The sequence below is a fragment of the Lissotriton vulgaris genome, chromosome 5, assembly GCF_964263255.1.
Source record: "Lissotriton vulgaris chromosome 5, aLisVul1.2, whole genome shotgun sequence".
Classification (NCBI taxonomy): domain Eukaryota; kingdom Metazoa; phylum Chordata; class Amphibia; order Caudata; family Salamandridae; genus Lissotriton; species Lissotriton vulgaris.
Window position 1 is genome coordinate 1,815,948,200 of NC_141693.1, and position 18,453 is coordinate 1,815,966,652.

General features: G+C 46.6%; 1 protein-coding gene across 4 annotated transcripts in view; it reads right to left on the reverse strand.

Annotated features, from left to right (window-relative positions):
- The window catches only part of RARA (retinoic acid receptor alpha), a 408,762-nt gene that overhangs the window by 220,486 nt on the left and 169,823 nt on the right, over nucleotides 1–18,453 (reverse strand). For all 4 annotated transcript variants that reach the window (XM_086924234.1, XM_086924233.1, XM_086924235.1 and 1 more), the window contains exon 2: nucleotides 16,290–17,047. In XM_086924234.1, the coding sequence (XP_086780360.1) occupies nucleotides 16,290–16,536 (247 nt within the window). In that variant the 5' untranslated portion in view covers nucleotides 16,537–17,047. The remainder of the gene's footprint in view (nucleotides 1–16,289; nucleotides 17,048–18,453) is intronic.

The window sequence follows — 18,453 nt, forward strand, 5'->3', positions numbered from 1 at the left end:
AGCCTGGGACAGTATAGAGCGCTTTACCCCCACAGATGAGCTGCAGAAAACTGCCAGCCTGGGACAGTATAGAGCGCTTTACCCCCACAGAGGAGCTGCAGAAAACCTGGCAGCCTGGGACAGTACAGAGCGCTTTACCCCCACATATGAGCTGCAGAAAACAGCCAGCCTGGGACAGTACAGAGCGCTTTACCCCCACAGATGAGCTGCAGAAAAACAGACAGCCTGGGACAGTACAGAGCGCTTTACCCCCACAGATGAGCTGCAGAAAAACAGCCAGCCTGGGACAGTACAGAGCGCTTTACCCCCACAGATGAGCTGCAGAAAAACAGCCAGCCTGGGCTAGTACAGAGCGCTTTACCACCACAGATGAGCTGCAGAAAAACAGCCAGCCTGGGACAGTACAGAGCGCTTTACCCCCACAGATGAGCTGCAGAAAAACAGCCAGCCTGCGTCAGTACAGAGCGCTTTACCCCCACAGATGAGCTGCAGAAAAACAGGCAGCCTGGGACAGTACAGAGCGCTTTACCCCCACAGAGGAGCTGCAGAAAACCTGGCAGCCTGGGACAGTACAGAGCGCTTTACCCCCACAGATGAGCTGCAGAAAAACAGCCAGCCTACGTCAGTACAGAGCGCTTTACCCCCACAGATGAGCTGCAGAAAAACAGCCTGGGACAGTACAGAGCGCTTTACCCCCACAGATGAGCTGCAGAAAACCTGGCAGCCTGGGACAGTATAGAGCGCTTTACCCCCACAGATGACCTGCAGAAAAACAGACAGCCTGGGACAGTACAGAGCGCTTTACCCCCACAGATGAGCTGCAGAAAAACAGGCAGCCTGGGACAGTACAGAGCGCTTTACCCCCACAGATGAGCTGCAGAAAACAGCCAGCCTGGGACAGTATAGAGCGCTTTACCCCCACAGAGGAGCTGCAGAAAACCTGGCAGCCTGGGACAGTACAGAGCGCTTTACCCCCACAGATGAGCTGCAGAAAACAGCCAGCCTGGGACAGTACAGAGCGCTTTACCCCCACAGAGGAGCTGCAGAAAAACAGCCAGCCTGGGACAGTATAGAGCGCTTTACCCCCACAGAGGAGCTGCAGAAAACCTGGCAGCCTGGGACAGTACAGAGCGCTTTACCCCCACAGATGAGCTGCAGAAAAACAGCCAGCCTGGGACAGTACAGAGCGCTTTACCCCACAGATGACCTGCAGAAAACCTGGCAGCCTGGGACAGTACAGAGCGCTTTACCCCCACAGATGAGCTGCAGAAAACCTGGCAGCCTGGGACAGTACAGAGCGCTTTACCCCCACAGAGGAGCTGCAGAAAACCTGGCAGCCTGGGACAGTACAGAGCGCTTTACCCCCACAGATGAGCTGCAGAAAACAGCCAGCCTGGGACAGTACAGAGCGCTTTACCCCCACAGAGGAGCTGCAGAAAAACAGCCAGCCTGGGACAGTATAGAGCGCTTTACCCCCACAGAGGAGCTGCAGAAAACCTGGCAGCCTGGGACAGTACAGAGCGCTTTACCCCCACAGATGAGCTGCAGAAAAACAGCCAGCCTGGGACAGTACAGAGCGCTTTACCCCACAGATGACCTGCAGAAAACCTGGCAGCCTGGGACAGTACAGAGCGCTTTACCCCCACAGAGGAGCTGCAGAAAACCTGGCAGCCTGGGACAGTACAGAGCGCTTTACCCCCACAGAGGAGCTGCAGAAAACAGCCAGCCTGGGACAGTACAGAGCGCTTTACCCCCACAGATGAGCTGCAGAAAACCTGGCAGCCTAGCACAGTACAGAGCGCTTTACCCCCACAGATGAGCTGCAGAAAACCTGGCCGTCTGGGTCAGTACAGAGCGCTTTACCCCCACAGATGAGCTGCAGAAAAACAGGCAGCCTGGGACAGTACAGAGCGCTTTACCCCCACAGATGAGCTGCAGACAAACAGCCAGCCTGGGACAGTACAGAGCGCTTTACCCCCACAGATGAGCTGCAGAAAACAGCCAGCCTGGGACAGTATAGACTCGAGCTACCAGAAATAAAGATGCAGGAGAGGCATAAAAGCAAAAGAAGACAAAATGTACTATTGTATTAATACCCACTAAATGACCACACTGCAGTGGGGCACGAAAAGTAAGACTACTGAAACCTACAATCATGATGCAACAAATTAACTGTGAAATCGACAAACCAAAAAAGAGACAATTACACTCATGGTAATGCTGGACAACAAGTTGGAGGGTAGCCTTAACAGTGCTTTGCGGTCTGTGCAGCTGTCTGCCTACTACTGTTACCAGTTCTATGCTCTATAAACAGAGTGGGCTTTGGCTAGACACAAGAGTATATATGTCTAACCCACAACATGCTATTTCCTGTTTAGTGTCAAATACAAACCGTCGCTCTTCCAGGGAGTGATTGCGCTGCAGTGCACGAGGCACTGTTTTACATTCCTAAACCCTGCCGAATCGTCACACTTTAAATTATGTATGGCACGCCTGCAATGTATAAACAAAACCAACTTTGACATCTTTTTTCACTGTAGCAGGCTTTTATAAAAAAAATGTTTAGTCAGGGCTCGCATTTTGCCTGCCGGAGCGTTCCAAATATACTAATAAACAAGCATTGGTAAAATCAACATGTATGGCTTTAATATGCATTCGCGAATACAGTTTGTATCCTTGTACACATTAAAGTCAGACTGGTTGGCTTTGCCAATCCTTGATGTACAGAGCTGCAGAATACCTGGCAGCATGTGCCCATGTACTGAAATCCAGCAATATGCAGCATAACTAGATACTGCTGAGATCCTAGTATCAGCCCCTCCCCTATACGGTAAAATCAGATGAATATATGGTCGAATCCGCCAATACACGAAGGACACATCTGTCCGCCTCAGCTTCAGCAGCGCGTGCGCTTGTAGATATGCTTATCTAAGACTATCTAAAAGTACATCCATTCTCGGCCATTCGTCCCCGTGGCTTACCAGGGTGCAGCGCTTCCTTTGTTTACATATTCAGAGTGATTTGTTATCTTCATCAACATCCCACGCGGGCCCTGTGCTTTGGTGCCCCCTTGTGGACACTAACGTACCTGCAAATAATTGGCTGCAATAGGCGCATTCCGAAGCACTGTCTCCCCCACAATGAAACGTCTCCTACGCAATGTAACCGCACATGTGCTAAGAAGGACATGAGAGTGACAATAATGCTAACCAATGGAAAGAAACAAACCAGCTTTAAGCCTACTGTAGGTTTTTGGTACGGCCCAAAAGAAGTCCGTCGCAAAAATAAAGGTAAAGGGTCTCTATATGCGAGGCCTAAAAGCCGATGAAGAAGCAGATCTACCAATGCACATAGACACTATCCCGCAGCGTCGTGCTAACATGGCAGGTCACCCCCAATGCACCCCAAGCTGCACTGCTCCAGCCCCTCCAGGGGCAGTCTCGGGAAACGACCTATCCACCCCCCTCCCCCTCCCACACACACTCACCCGAGTCTACTATCGCAGAATTTCCACCCACACAGAAACCACCTAAACCCTGCCATACGGCCCCGCCCCCTACAGGCCACCATCAAAGAGCTCCAGACAGACACGGCTCGCCTGGTCCAGAGCCCAGTCCCGTGCGCCCTGGCGCCGTGCCCGCGCCTGAGCGGGCACCACTTACTGCCCGGCCCTGTCCCCACACTTCCGCGAACACCTATCGAGCGGGTCCCAGAGGCGGCCGCTAATTAAAGCAATACCCCCTCTTTTAAACTGGAAACAGCTGCTCTGGTAATGTTCGCGGGGCATAAACACGGCAATTATCAAATCAACTTGGCCAATTTTATGGCGCGAACAGGGACCCAGGGAAGTGCTTAGCAGACAGCCTTTATTAACTGGCACCGCCTTCCCCGTGCACCAGCCGACCGGGGCGCGGTGTGAGGGGAGAAACACCCCCGCGCTGCCAGGGGCGCATCCACGGGGCTCACCGAGGACCTTTCCTAGCGCCGCCCAGGGCGATCTCAGGGCTATGCCCAGGGCGTCAACACCCGCATCTATGGGAAACTGTACTCGGCTAACCCATCACCACAGCAACCAAGGGTGACAACTTCTGCCATTCACAACTTCTCACCCACCTGTCAGATGGCATACTGGAATTTTTCAGCCACCCTCAACTCTGGGCAAAACTAAAGTAAAATCCCTAGAAGTTATAGTGGTGATAATGATTAAAAAAAGCAGAAGTGAATAAAGGTGCAACACGGATGAGTCCACCTGGTCGGTACACATGGACCCCTGCCCTCGGTTGTGCTGCACAAGTCATGCTGATTACGCCACATGGTGCGCTCCATTCTTTCAAAGTATTATCTCTCAACTGTGACATTTGTAATAAACATTAATACTATCTGGGCAAATAGCCTCATCTTATCAGTCCCGGTCATTTGGATACAGCCTTGAGTAAGTACAAAGTGACCATTCAACCTTTCCAACAGGCCTGACTCTAAACAGCGAAATATATGATGCACTTTTTGGTAACTTTTTAAATCTATTTGAATAAAAAAAAAAAAAAAATCTAGAAATCTGCAAATTATGCAACAGAGGGTGGATTATGTGGGAAATGAATCAAATACTGTGCAGAAAACTTTGCAGCTGCAAAATTATGGTCATATTAGAGTTGCTGAAGGTTTCGTCTTCGTAGTAGCGACAAGCAAAGCATTTGATCCATATGCCAGCCTGATTTCAGTGCATGCAGCAGCCACACTCCAGGCCTATGCCGCATACTGGAAGGCAGCGGGCCCCATGTCTACAAGAACGCAGATTTGGAGCTGACAATGCTGCCTACAGCAGAGGATTCCATGTACAGGAACACACAAACCCACGCACACCATACTTTACCCCCTCCCATGTCTCAAACTGAAGCTAATATAAGTTTAGTATCCCAGTAATGGCACCCACTCAGGCTGGGGTCCCTATGTACACAGATCTGCACACTCCGGTATATAAGTCCTATTTGTCCAGTCTGGGGTAGTAGTTGTCTCGAGACCCAAAAACACTAGACCTAAGCTGTTCAAGCCTATGCTGGCTCTATGCTCCCAATACGAGGCACACCCGGCCTATGCGGCACAATGGAGCCACTACTGACTTTCGATTCTAAATACTATACATATACACGTGGCCTATGCCACATATCATGGCTGCTGCAAGCTGTGTGTTCTCAATATTATAAGTGCACACATAATACCAGCCTATGCAGCATGTAAGAGGCGCTGTGAGCTATGTTATCAATACTGTGAATATACACCAGGACCCTGCACATACCACCCTATGCAGCATGTAAGAGGCGCTGTGAGCTATGTTCTCAATACTTTGAATATACCAGCCTATGCAGCATGTAAGAGCCGCCGCAAGCAGTTATCTACACCAGCCTATGCAGCATGTAAGAGCCGCTGCGATCGGTTATCAATATATATCAGCCTATGCAGCAGGTAAGAGCCACTGTGAGCTCTGTCCTCAATGTTGTGCACAGACCAGCCTATGCAGCATGTAAGAGGCACTTTGAGCTCTGTCCTCAATTCTGTGCACAGACCAGTCTATGCAGCAGGTAAAGAGCCACTGTGAGCTCTGTCATCAATGCTGTGGACACACATTCCTATGCAGCATGTAAGACATGCTGTGAGCTCTGTTATCAATACCGTGCAGACCAGCACAAGGGAAGCACCAGCGGAGCTGCACACACGCGGCCTCCGCAGAAGAGTCGAGCCGCTGCGAGCTCCACGTCCCCAGATGAACCTAGCAGGCCTGGTCTCGGCCTGCGTGCCTCCCATCTGCTCCAATTCCCCCTTCTTTGGCACGGTTCCTGTTCTCTATTAGTCTTTATTCACTATTGACTTCCTGCTTCCTGGCTTTCTTCCTCACTTGGTTATTCTTATTCAAGTTCTATTCGTTTTTATTTTCTCTTCCTCCCACTGTCTCCCCTATTCCACGTCGCCCTCTCAATTTTCTGGCTTTCTTTTTCTTAAATGTTGCCTTCTATCGGGTTCTCCTCTTCCTTGGCTCGCCCTCTGCCACCGGCTGATGTTTTTTGAGGTACCCTATGGTTCCCAGTTTTTCGCCTCCAGTTGCCCTCATTCCCGGTTCCCCACGTTTTTCAGGCTCTCGTCCTTTGACCAGTCTTACTTCCGGTCCTCTAATTTCCCATCGGTTGCTCCTCTTCCCTGCTTCTCCTCACGTTTCTCTTCCCTCTCGGAAGTCCTTTCTGCTTAGTCTTCCTGTGTTTCTCATCTCCCGCCTTCTCTCATTTACTCCTCTGATCATCAGCTAAAGTGCGGGATAATGTTTCTCACACAGAACTTAAAATTTGAATGTATAGGTGACATGTAATGCCGCCCCAGCCGTCTCCTACTTGCCCCAGCCATGAAGAGAGCACCGCACAGGGCTGAAACTGCCCTTTGGATTCCACTGATAAAAATACTTCTAATATACACAATACATGTAGTAGTTCAGGGGCAATGCTCACATGTCAAGAGTTCTGTTGCCCTTGTTACTTGACAATTTTGAGAAAAAAACACAACTTATGCATAGCAAGGATTCTACTATAAAAACGTCTGTACATGTTTGCAAAGTCTACTGGCAATTTGGAACGGTAATAGATGATTTAGAAACACATGGAAGCAAGATTGGAGATGGTTTGCTTTCAAAATAAAATCTGCACAAAAAGATTTACAACTTGAAAAAGGTACCTGGAGGTTGCGGACAGTTTAGTTAAACTACTGGGAACTTTTTATCGATAACATTTAATACAAATCACTAACGCACGATTTAAAAAAAATGTTTGATGCATGGAAATAGGTTAAGGTTAGATATTAATAGATACGCTGTGTGAAAATATTATGATTAACATGTAAAAACACACAAACCCGGACCCCATTAAAGTCACAAAAGTACACCTGCAGCTTGCATGGGTGCAGATGTACAATTTTCAGGAATTAAAGGAACTTTACAGAAAGAGGCAAGAAAGCGTGAAATAGTTGCAGGTTTCCAGGTGTACTTCTAGCAAACATTGGTGAATCCGGCCTGATGCGTGCTTCAGCTGCTAAAGGTAGATCAGCTCACACTAAAATCTTCAACCGAGTAAACTGTAATCAAACTTCATAAATAGCCTTGAGAATGAGGCCCATAGCGATTTCTAGGACTAGACTCTGAAGAGCTCATCTAATTGTAAAATGGAATTCAGCCATAGATAAAACACTTGGTTTATGGTCACAAACATGGCTATCAAGGGAACTGAAGCTAGTGAGAAGAAGGATTTGCCCAAGAATTACAGTGTTTAAGTGGAGACATGCAGTCTCTAAAAGAATCAGAAAAGGAAACAGAAAAGGCATTAAGTTGGGAGGAGTCTGAGTAAGCAGATCAGTCGTGGGGGGATCATATCTCGCAGAAGCAAAAGACCCCCCACACCCATATGGGTGTCATGCTTCATCATCCCGCAGAGCCTCCTTTGGTCGGCACCGCACTGCCCAACGGGCCCCACGAGGAGGCTCTTTGCCGGAGGTCTTTTAAAATAAGAGGCCGGGATGAAGTGGAAGGGCTATGTGTGTAGATTGTTGTAAGTGTGGTATAAAACAACTGAGACCCTGAAAGTTTTAATAGGTGGGACCTCTTGTTATAAATAAAAAACAAAGGGTGGCTGTGTTGGAGACAATGATCAGGGACAACTCACAGAAAAGTGAGCATGTCGGCAACAGGTTTCATGCCATGGAAAGTCCCTGCAGATCCGGGCACTTCGTCAGGACCATGTAACCTAATCTATCAATGCCCGATGATGAAGCATGATACCCACCTGGGTGTGTTAGGGCTCTTGCTTCTGAGCAATCAGATACACCCTGATCTGCTTGCTCGGACCCCTCCCGACCTACCGCCTTTTCGGTTTTTTTTTTCTCAATCTTTTAGGAACGGCATACTCCACCTTTATACATGTTCATTTAGGGAACTTGTATGCTGGGCCTAGACACGCATCCAGTCCCCCCCTTGTTCTGTTTTTTAAGTGGAGACGGCCAGACTGTGAGCAGTCTAGCTGGTCCTCAGTTGGCAACCTAGGCACTGGACCACACATACAATGTGGATTATTTACGGTAACATTTTTCAAAATGAGTGAATGCTTGATAGTAAATTTGTCAAAGCATTTGTGAAAACTCTTCCTCTGAAACTAAAGCAACAAAGAGCAATAGTACAATGAAAACAGTGATATATTCTGAAATCTGCTATAATCTGAACTCTAGCACAATGAAAGTACTGGCATATTCAAAAGCATAACATGATCAGAAAGCTGGCCTAAGCAGAGCCCATGGACAGACCCTCTATTCGCAGAACCAGCGAATATTCCAGGATTTGAAACAAAGAGAGCTCTGGGAAGTTCAGAATCTGAAAGGTGGCACAATCACACCTGGTTAAAATCCAAACCACAACATAATAATATGAGCCGAGGCATAGTCAGAGAGGCGATTATCAGATCTCTGATACAATGAGAATGCTGCTGGAATTGGACATCTCACTGCATGGAAATTTGTCATTCACTCCATGGAACTGCTTAGAACAAGTGGATAATTTCTACCGGGCAAGTAGTTTTCTAAAGCATCACGCCCCGCAGACAAGTATAAATGTTATAAAATTGCACACCCAGCATAGTAGCTATATGTACACTACCAAGTCAGCAGGCAGTATGTTGTTTTTACCTACATAGATTTAAAAGTACAAAATAATCAATTTGGTTACACTTTAACTGCAACAGAAAGCAAAGATATGCTTGGCAAATGGCCGAATTGTTTTAATTGCCTTATTTTGGCTAGCAAGATTACGTAATAATTTTTAGAAGAAGACACTTGTGTCAAATACTCCAATTACATGGGCATTAATTAGGTCCTCCAGAGCAGAGGATGTTCTAGGCTGAGAAATCAGACTTTATGCTCTCTTGTCCCACATGTTTAGCCCTCCTCCCTGAACTAAAGCATACCAAAAGATCCCCTAAACACGGAATCAGTTGTTGCCTTTTAGGATGGGCATCAACCCAAGCAGCAGGCTATGGATCTGTAATAAATCATTTCAAAGAGCTGCCCACTGTTTGGAAAAACAGCCTGGTCATCAATTGATATCAAAACCCAGCAATCTGTGGTAATACACGCAACAAATCTAGCAGTGTATTTGACTTGTACAATCTTCAGATAGTTAATTAACATCTTCAAATTTCTTGAAGTAACTTTTTTATAATGATTTTCTGTTTGCTAATATTTATCAGAATGTATCAAGTATCCATGGGGTACCTTCTCACTGAATTCCGGGTTCATTCTTTACGATAATCCTCAAACCACGGGTGTGCAAGTTGTCAGGATCTGCTGATTTTTCAGAGATGTAAAGCAAAGGCAGCTTGGGAGACTTTACCAATGATATCACAGAACAAGGCGCAACACTTTCTTTGGTGATCTGTCTCAAGAAGACAACTGATGGGGACGAGCGGGATGAATACCGATCCTCTTGATGCTCCCTCCCCTTCTATCGACAATTCCTTCAATATGATCTGTCAGGATCTGTTTTCCCTGACCAGAGATAGCTTCCAATTTCACGGCGAGAGGACCACAACCACTTTTGTTCGTCGGGTAGACATAGATGTGTTCTGCTATTTAAGAGACCACAGTTCAGGAGGATGTAGTTGATCATTCATGACCTTTCACCAGGAAAGTAACTGAGGCTTAATCATCATCACAGCAATAGCCATGAGTAAATTTATCAAACTGAATGTGCCTATATACTCAATTCACAGGTATGCAGTAATTTTATAACGCAGTTCAAAAATCATCATCATCATCCTCCTGAGGGCGAAAGCTCTTCGAAAACCTGGCATTAAAGTCTCCTTTGAGTCCAACCACCTGACAGTTCCGATTTTAAAGGGTGTCAACGATCTCCAGAATCAGGGGTATACAGAGGGAGTGTCTCTAATGTCTCAGGAATCAGAGTATTCGATTCTACAATTTAAGTATTCTAAATTAATCATAATCCACTTCAGTTTTAGCAAGACTCAAGGATTTTGACATCTTAACACAACAGATCAAACGACTTTTCGATGGACGTTGTATACGAGTAAATTCTTCGTAGCCGGGAACTCAAGGTAATCATGAACCCCGTTTTCTGCATCACTGTAACATCAATATTAGAGGAAAATATACACGTAATATGTGAAGTCCATACAACCTAAGTATGTAGATGCATACAGGCTTGAGATAAGTCTGACAAGCAGGTCTTCTCAAGTTTACCATCAATACAGGCGGGGATCTCTCGTGTCTGGCCTGATGCTTAGCTAAAGCAGAGTTATTGTATGTATCTTTAGGGTCGAGTTCTCTACATGAGTTAATGATGTGTTTTAAACAGAGTTCTCTGCACATATTGGTGTGTGTTAACGCAGAGTTCTCTGCCGTGCTGGTGTGTGTTAACGCAGTTCTCTGCCGTGCTGGTGTGTGTTAACGCAGAGTTCTCTGCCGTGCTGGTGTGTGTTAACGCAGTTCTCTGCCGTGCTGGTGTGTGTTAACGCAGTTCTCTGCCGTGCTGGTGTGTGTTAACGCAGAGTTCTCTGCCGTGCTGGTGTGTGTTAACGCAGTTCTCTGCCGTGCTGGTGTGTGTTAACACAGAGTTCTCTGCAGTGCTGGTGAGTGTTAACGCAGAGTTCTCTGCCGTGCTGGTGTGTGTTAACGCAGAGTTCTCTGCCGTGCTGGTGTGTGTTAACGCAAAGTTCTCTGCCGTGCTGGTGTGTGTTAACGCAGAGTTCTCTGCCGTGCTGGTGTGTGTTAACGCAGAGTTCTCTGCCGTGATGGTGTGTGTTAAAGCAGAGTTCTCTGCCGTGCTGGTGTGTGTTAACGCAGAATTCTCTGCCGTGCTGGTGTGTGTTAACGCAGAGTTCTCTGCCGTGCTGGTGTGTGTTAACGCAGAGTTCTCTGCCGTGCTGGTGAGTGTTAACGCAGAGTTCTCTGCCGTGCTGGTGTGTGTTAACGCAGAGTTCTCAGCTGTGCTGGTGAGTGTTAACGCAGAGTTGGCTACTTTTGTCAATGGTGTGCATTAAAGCAGAGTTCTCGATATGTGTTGATGGTGTGTTTTAAAGTGGGGTAGTGCTTGTGTACATGCATCAGATCCGCATGCTGAGTCGTGCCTTATTGTTCTGCAGAGCACGCACTGTGCAAGGCTGATGCACACATATCTGCGCCTCCTGACAGTGGTCGCATCTTTTTACCTGCTTAGCACATCTATGCTGCTTGTGCTTTTCCTCTTTGAAGGGTGCTTAGATTAAAACTCTTACAGAACATAATTTCGGTCAGAAGCGAAAGCCACTGCGGAGAGCCGGGTTTGCTGTCTGCTGGTCCTGTTTTGTTCCAATATTTTGCACAAAGAGCAATGTCTGTTTTCTTCTGTGTACTGTGTGTGCCAGAAGCGCTGCTGTTAATGTATTATAAAAATAGATGGACGGGCAGGAAGCGTAGTCTGAGACAAACAAACCTCTTCAGATGGATAAGGAGCACTCGGTGACCTGCGAGGAGAAGCCTGCCTGCATGCAGGACGCAGTAAGGGCCCTTGTCTGAGCGCCAAGCTAGGAAGGGCCCCGTCTGTGCGCTAGACGCAGAAGGAGTCCTACCCAGAAGCAGGAGCGGTCCTGCCTGTGCGATGGACGCAGGAGGCCGGCTCTGTCGTTGCGCTGGGAGCAGGAGATGTGGACTCTGTATTGGATGAACCAAGGGTTCCGTATGTGCGCCGGAAGAGGAAGTCTGTGAGCCGGATCCCGAAGGGGGCCTGTCTGCCCTCAACGCAGTAGGAGCGCTGCCTCTGTGGCAAATGTAAGAGGAGAGCTCGGTGACTTAGGAGGGGAAGCCTGCCTGTGTGCAGAACGCAGTGAGGGCCCTTGTCTGAGCGCTAGACCGGGGAAGGTCCCTGTCTTTGCACTAGGTGCACAAGTAGTCCTACCCGGATGCAGGAGAGGTCCTGCCTGTGTGCTGGGCGCAGAAGGCGGGTCTGTCTGTGTGCTGAGCGCAAGAGATGGGACCTTGCCTCTGCACTGGATGTACCAGGGGTTCTGCATGTTCGTCAGAAGCAGAAGGGAACTAGTCTGTGCAATGGCTTTCGGAGGGGGCCTGTCTGTGTGAAAGATTCCAGAGTGCTGTCTGTTTGACGGATGTCAGAGGGGGCCTGTCTGAGCGACGGACGCAGGAAGCGCCCTACATTTGCGCCAGACCAGTAACAAAGGGCCCTGTCTTTACGCTAGTTGTAGGCTAGAGGCCCTACCTAAGCACAGGATGCAGATGGTATTCCTTTTTAGGTCTCGCCTGAGCCAGCGCATGCGCTGCTCTGGTGAGACTTTTAGTAAGGGGGCTTCAAAAAGCTGACCACAGGCTTTGCTTGTGGCCTAATGCTTGCGGTTACGCGCACAGGCACCATCTGGATTTCCTTTCTTATTCTTCCTGTGTCTCACCCCTCCCACAACACTGCTAGCAGGTCCCTTGCCTTCCTTTAATCTCCCCGTGCACCCCCCTCACACCTCCCACCTCACCACCCCTCCGAGGCCAAATGTCCTGGGTTTATGTGGTGTTTATGTTGTGAAGGGCGGGGCCTCTGCTCTTTCCCTGGATATCTTCTATGCTCTGCTTCCTCTGGCCTTGCCCTTTAACCCCATCTTCGAGTTGCAATTACTGGTTTTGCGATAACTTAAAGAGAGGTACTTTCTAATTATAATAGGCACCATCTGTTTGATTTTAAAGAAATATATTGAAGATCCTATCATTTACTGTGCTCACACCGGGTCAGCAGTTGGTTTATTGGAGTCAAACCAATCATATCCTAGCCACAATGCACCAATCTGTTTAATTAAATTGCTGTACTGAAAACCTGTTGTCCAAGTGACATTGATTCCTCTGGTTACCCAAATCTTGATACTTACACCATGTGTTTGGCAGTATGTGCCTGCATACTGAGGCTCTCTGTGCATAGTTCATCCATGTATGTGTAATTGCTGTGCAGACTAGATTTGCTATTCTTCAACCTGTGAGATGTTTTGCATGTCATTATATACACCCTGTATGATGCTTGTTATAAAGGTAGATTCAGTGCATGCTCCCATTTGTGTGTCATTGTCTTTATTTTCTGTGTGTTACTATTTTTTCCCAGTATGTGTCACAATCACTACTCAGTGTGTCACTGTTCCTTTTGAGTATCTCTGTTTCCAGTCTGGACTGAGCGCGTGCATCTTTTGAGTTCTTGGTGAGATACAATCTCTGCATCCTTTGCGTGTAATTGCGTGCATTCTAAGTGCTGTCACTGTCCACATTCTGTTTCATTATATTCTTAATTAGTGTTTTTTTCAGTATTGTCTTCTTGTGTGTCAGTTGTGAATTTTCTGTGTGTCACTGTTTGCATTATGTTAGTATGTTGTACTTTCTATGTGTCCGCAGTACTCTGTGGGTTCCTATCACTTTATACAGGCTATATATCAATTTGTTTGTGCTTTGTGTGTCTGCTGTGCACCCTGAGTATTTTTGTGTATTTGTAGTATTTGTTTTTATGTATTTATTAATGAAGAACCTCTACTGAAAACACTGGGGCCCCTAGCATGATCGTACATTAGATCTCTGTCGCCAGAAACGTTTGGCACATCGTCAACAAGTGGCACACCATCAACAAGAGAACGCTACTTTATGGCACACCATCAACAAGGGAACTCTGCTTTAAGGCACACCATCAAGAAGAAAACTCTGCTTTAAGGCATTCCATCAATAAGAGAACTCTGCTTTAAGGCACACCATTAATAAGAGAACTTTGCTTTAAGGCACATTGTCAACAAGCCTAGAGAACTCTGCTTTAGGGCACATCGTCAACAAGTGGCACACCATCAACAAGAGAACGCTGCTTTAAGGCATACCATCAATAAGAGAACTCTGCTTTAAGGCATACCATCAATAAGAGAACTCTGCTTTAAGGCACACCATCAATAAGAGAACTCTGCTTTAAGGCACATTGTCAACAAGCCTAGAGAACTCTGCTTTAAGGCACACCATCAATAAGGGAACTCTGCTTTAAGGCACACCATCAATAAGAGAACTCTGCTTTAAGGCACATTGTCAACAAGCCTAGAGAACTCTGCTTTAGGGCACATCGTCATCAAGTGGCACACCATCAACAAGAGAACGCTGCTTTAAGGCACACCATCAATAAGAGAACTCTGCTTTAAGGCATACCATCAATAAGAGAGCTCTGCTTTAAGGCACGTCATCAATAAGAGAACTCTGCTTTAAGGCATACCATCAATAAGAGAGCTCTGCTTTAAGGCACGCCATAAATAAGAGAACTTTGCTTTAAGGCACACCATCAATAAGAGAACTCTGCTTTAAGGCACATTGTCAACAAGCCTAGAGAACTTTGCTTTAAGGCACACCATCAATAAGAGAACTCTGCTTTAAGGCACGTTGTCAACAAGCCTAGAGAACTTTGCTTTAAGGCACGCCATCAACAAGAGAACTCTGCTTTAGGGCACATCGTCAACAAGCCTATAGAACTCTGCTTTAAGGCACATTTTCAACAAGCCTAGAGAGCTCTGCTTTAATGCACACCATCAAAAAGGAAACTCTGTTTTAGAACACATAGTCAACAAGTGTAGACAACTCTGCTTTAAGACAAATAGTCAACAAGAGAACTCTGCTTTAGGGCACATCGTCAACATGTTTAGAGAACTCAGCTTTAAGACACATTGTCAACAAGCCTAGAGAACTCTGCTTTATGGCACATTGTCAACAAGAGAACTCTGCTTTAAGGAACACCATTAACAAGAGAACCTTGTTTTAAGGTACATCGTCAACATGTGTAGAGAACTCAGCTTTAAGACAAATTATTAACAAGCCTAGGGAACTCTGCTTTAATGCATACCATCAACAAGAGAACTCTATTTTAGAGCACATTGTCAACAAGTGTAGCGACCTCTGCTTTAGGGCACACCATCAACAAGAGAACATTGCTTTAGGGCACATCGTCAACTAGCCTAGACAACTCTGCTTTAGGGCACATCTTTAACAAGCCTAGGGAACTCTGCTTTAGGGCACATCATTAACAAGCCTAGGGAACTCTGCTTTAGGGCACATCATCAACAAGCCTAGGGAACTCTGCTTTAATGCACACCATCAACAAGAGAACTCTGTTTTATGGCACATCGTCAATAAGTGTCGAGAACTCTGCTTTAAGGAACATCGTCATCAAGTGTATAGAACTCTGCTTTAATGCACACCATCAACAAGAGAACTCTGTTTTATGGCACATCGTCAATAAGTGTCGAGAGCTCTGCTTTATGGCACATCGTCATCAAGTGTATAGAACTCTGCTTGGCAGTACACCATCCACATGCCTAGAAAACTCTGCTTTTGCACGCATCATTGCAAGCGTACGGAGCTCTGAATCACGCACGCCATCAGCAAACGCACGGATGCGGTTTTACAATCGGGAATGAATTACCGCCCTCTTTAACACACTCAACATTCGCACCACTCAGATGTGCATTAAACTGATGTCATCACCCAGATATGAATGAAACTATGCTCTCCCAGGAGCCTTTAACTGCATTATAATCTGCCTCAATATACAACACCATTAACAGTTGCATTAAACTGTGCTTTAACACACACCTCAAGAAGTGCAGTACATGCTGCCTAAACACACAGCATCAACATATGTATTTACTCTTTGCTTTTACCCACACCACCAGGACCTGCATTGGAGTTGGTTTATGCATACAGTGTGACATGCATTAAACTAAACATCATTACACAGCATGAGAAGCATATAAAACTGACATAATCAAATGTGACTATCCGGATTTTGTGGAGGGCGGGGAGTTTTTGCCAGTTATAATATTCCACAACATATATTTAGGTGATAAATATAATAGGAAGAATAGTTGCATTTTAAGGGAAAATACTGGGCTTTCAAAAGGCCAGGAACCCCAAAGAAAGACTGGTGCCTCGTGATTTCAAAGATCCCCAGATAGAGGCTGGAGCCCTGGGCTGGCTAGGAAGGCTGTGGGCGAGTTAGTCATAGTCTGGGCTCCGGCCTTAACCTCTACGCACAACGTGGGCTTTGGACACCCCACTGCCTAAGGCGTCAATGGAGTCATGCAATGCGCGGTTGTATAGATGGCCAGACCCGTCAGCAACCGCAGGGCACTGGTATCTCGCTGACCTGTTCATTACAGTGGTGTAACTTACAATAAGGCCTTACAAAGCAGCGCGTGCGCCATGCTACTTACTGGCTGGCGAGGGGGTGCTGTACCCGCTGACCGGCAGCGGGTGTGGAATCCCTGCCAGAGATCCGGGTGGGGACAAGCCCCCCAGCATGTGCGGAAAGAAGAAGGCATAATGGGGCACTGGGTAGCCGTTCATGTGCCCTCCCGACGAAGGGCACGAGCCCCCGTTACTCGCCATCGACAGAAGCCCTTGTCGAACCCCCTTATCAGTTCCTGTCGCGCAATCCAGGTGAGGGTCACGTTTGTACATTTGGGGTGTGGAGGGGGGAGAAATCACCAGTTAGTTGTGCCCCCCTCCATTCCCGAAAATCCAACTCCACAAGGGCCAAATAAATGGAGCAAGCAGAAAAATGTATAATCACATTCCTCAATTTAAGACCTTCTGCTCATCCAATCAGGTGCCACCATCCCTCTAGGTGCATGGAAAGAAAAAAAAGACCATCCAAAGAATGAGGGCTAGAAATCCAGAGTAAACCACAGGGCTCCCAGATCCACGGACATGTGCTCCAAAAGTAAGAGATCCCACCAGGACCTCGATCCTGGGCCAGGATTCTAGGCCACAGTTGTAGGCCACGCTTCAGGGTCCCGAGCCACCATTTTAGATAACGACTGTGATCCAAAATCCTAGTCTGCGCCCCTCTCGTGTAGAGTCCTTCCCACTTTCACCAGTTCCGTTCAGTAAGGATGGTGACACTTTGCTGATGCGGTGCTGGCAAAAGTGCTATCCCTCCAGCTCAGATATGCTAGATCTTCTTTGCGACCTGTAAGACAAAACAGAAAAATGTCAAAGACGAGAAAAAGGAATCTAATTAATTTGATAATTATACAGCAGTCCAGTTTTCACAAGGCGGTGCCATAAAAAAACTCAAATATAAAGATTAGGTCAGCAGGTAAGGCATCAGGCCTCATTTTATCGACCTTGGAAGGATGAAAGTCTTCCAAAAGTGATTATACCCCGGAATCTTCAATCCAGCAGAGTGCTCCGTCTAACAAGAAACATATATATATATATATATATATATATATATATATATATATATATATATATACAGTGAGTACCATAAACTTATGAAGAAGCTTAAAGCAAACAAACATTTGGTGGTAAGACAATCTGATAAAGGTGGCAACGTGGTCTTATGGCCGCGTAAGATGTATTTGGATGAAGCTCTTAAACAGCTCAATGACAGGGACTGTTACAAGCGTATTACTATGCAGGATGCCCATACGGCCAGGAATAAAATCTACTCCAAACTCTCAGCTTGGAGGAGCAAAGGCCTGCTGACTATGGATGAGTTCAGATTCCTGAAAAAGGATTACCCAGTCACCCCGGTAATCTATTTCATACCAAAGGTGCATAAAAACTACCAGCAGCCACCGGGCAGGCCTATCATCTCAGCCTGTAGCAGCCTGTTGGAAAACATGAGTGAATACATCGACTTTTTTCTACAAGAGTTTGTGAAAGGGCTGCCATCCTTTATTTTGGATACAAGTGACTTACTAAGGAGACTTATTGATTTTAGATGGAATTCAAACTACATCTTGGTGTCTATGGTTGTTACCTCATTATACACCAGTATATTCCATCAAGATGGACTCAAAGCTACTCAACATTTTCTTGGGAAGAGAGAGGAATGCTTCCAGGAACATTTGAAAATGTTGTTAGATATGATCTCTGTATGCTTAGAGAATAATGTCTTCTTGTTTGCCAAACAACTATTTTTACAGACCAGGGGATCGGCAATGGGGGCCTGCTTCTCACCCAGTTACGCCTGCCTACACATGGGGGACTGGGAGGAGCAGGTCCTCATGACTGATTATGCTGCCACAATGAACACCAAAGTGAAACTCTGGTTAAGGTACATTGACGATCTTTTTTTATATGGGATGGCACCGAGACTGAAGTGACGGATTTTATAAAAAGAACTGAACGTTAACAATCTTAATATTCAGTTCACTAGCAGCGTCAGCACTCAATCCATTGTGTTCCTGGATGTGGAAATCTTCGTACAGGATGGTAGCCTCCATACTAAGTTGTACCTCAAGCCCACAGCGGGTAACACACTACTGCACGCTGGTAGTCACCATCCAACACACCTGATACGGAGTATCCCCTATGGGGAGATGCTCCGTGTCAGGAGAATTTTCAGCAGTGAGGAACAATGCCGGC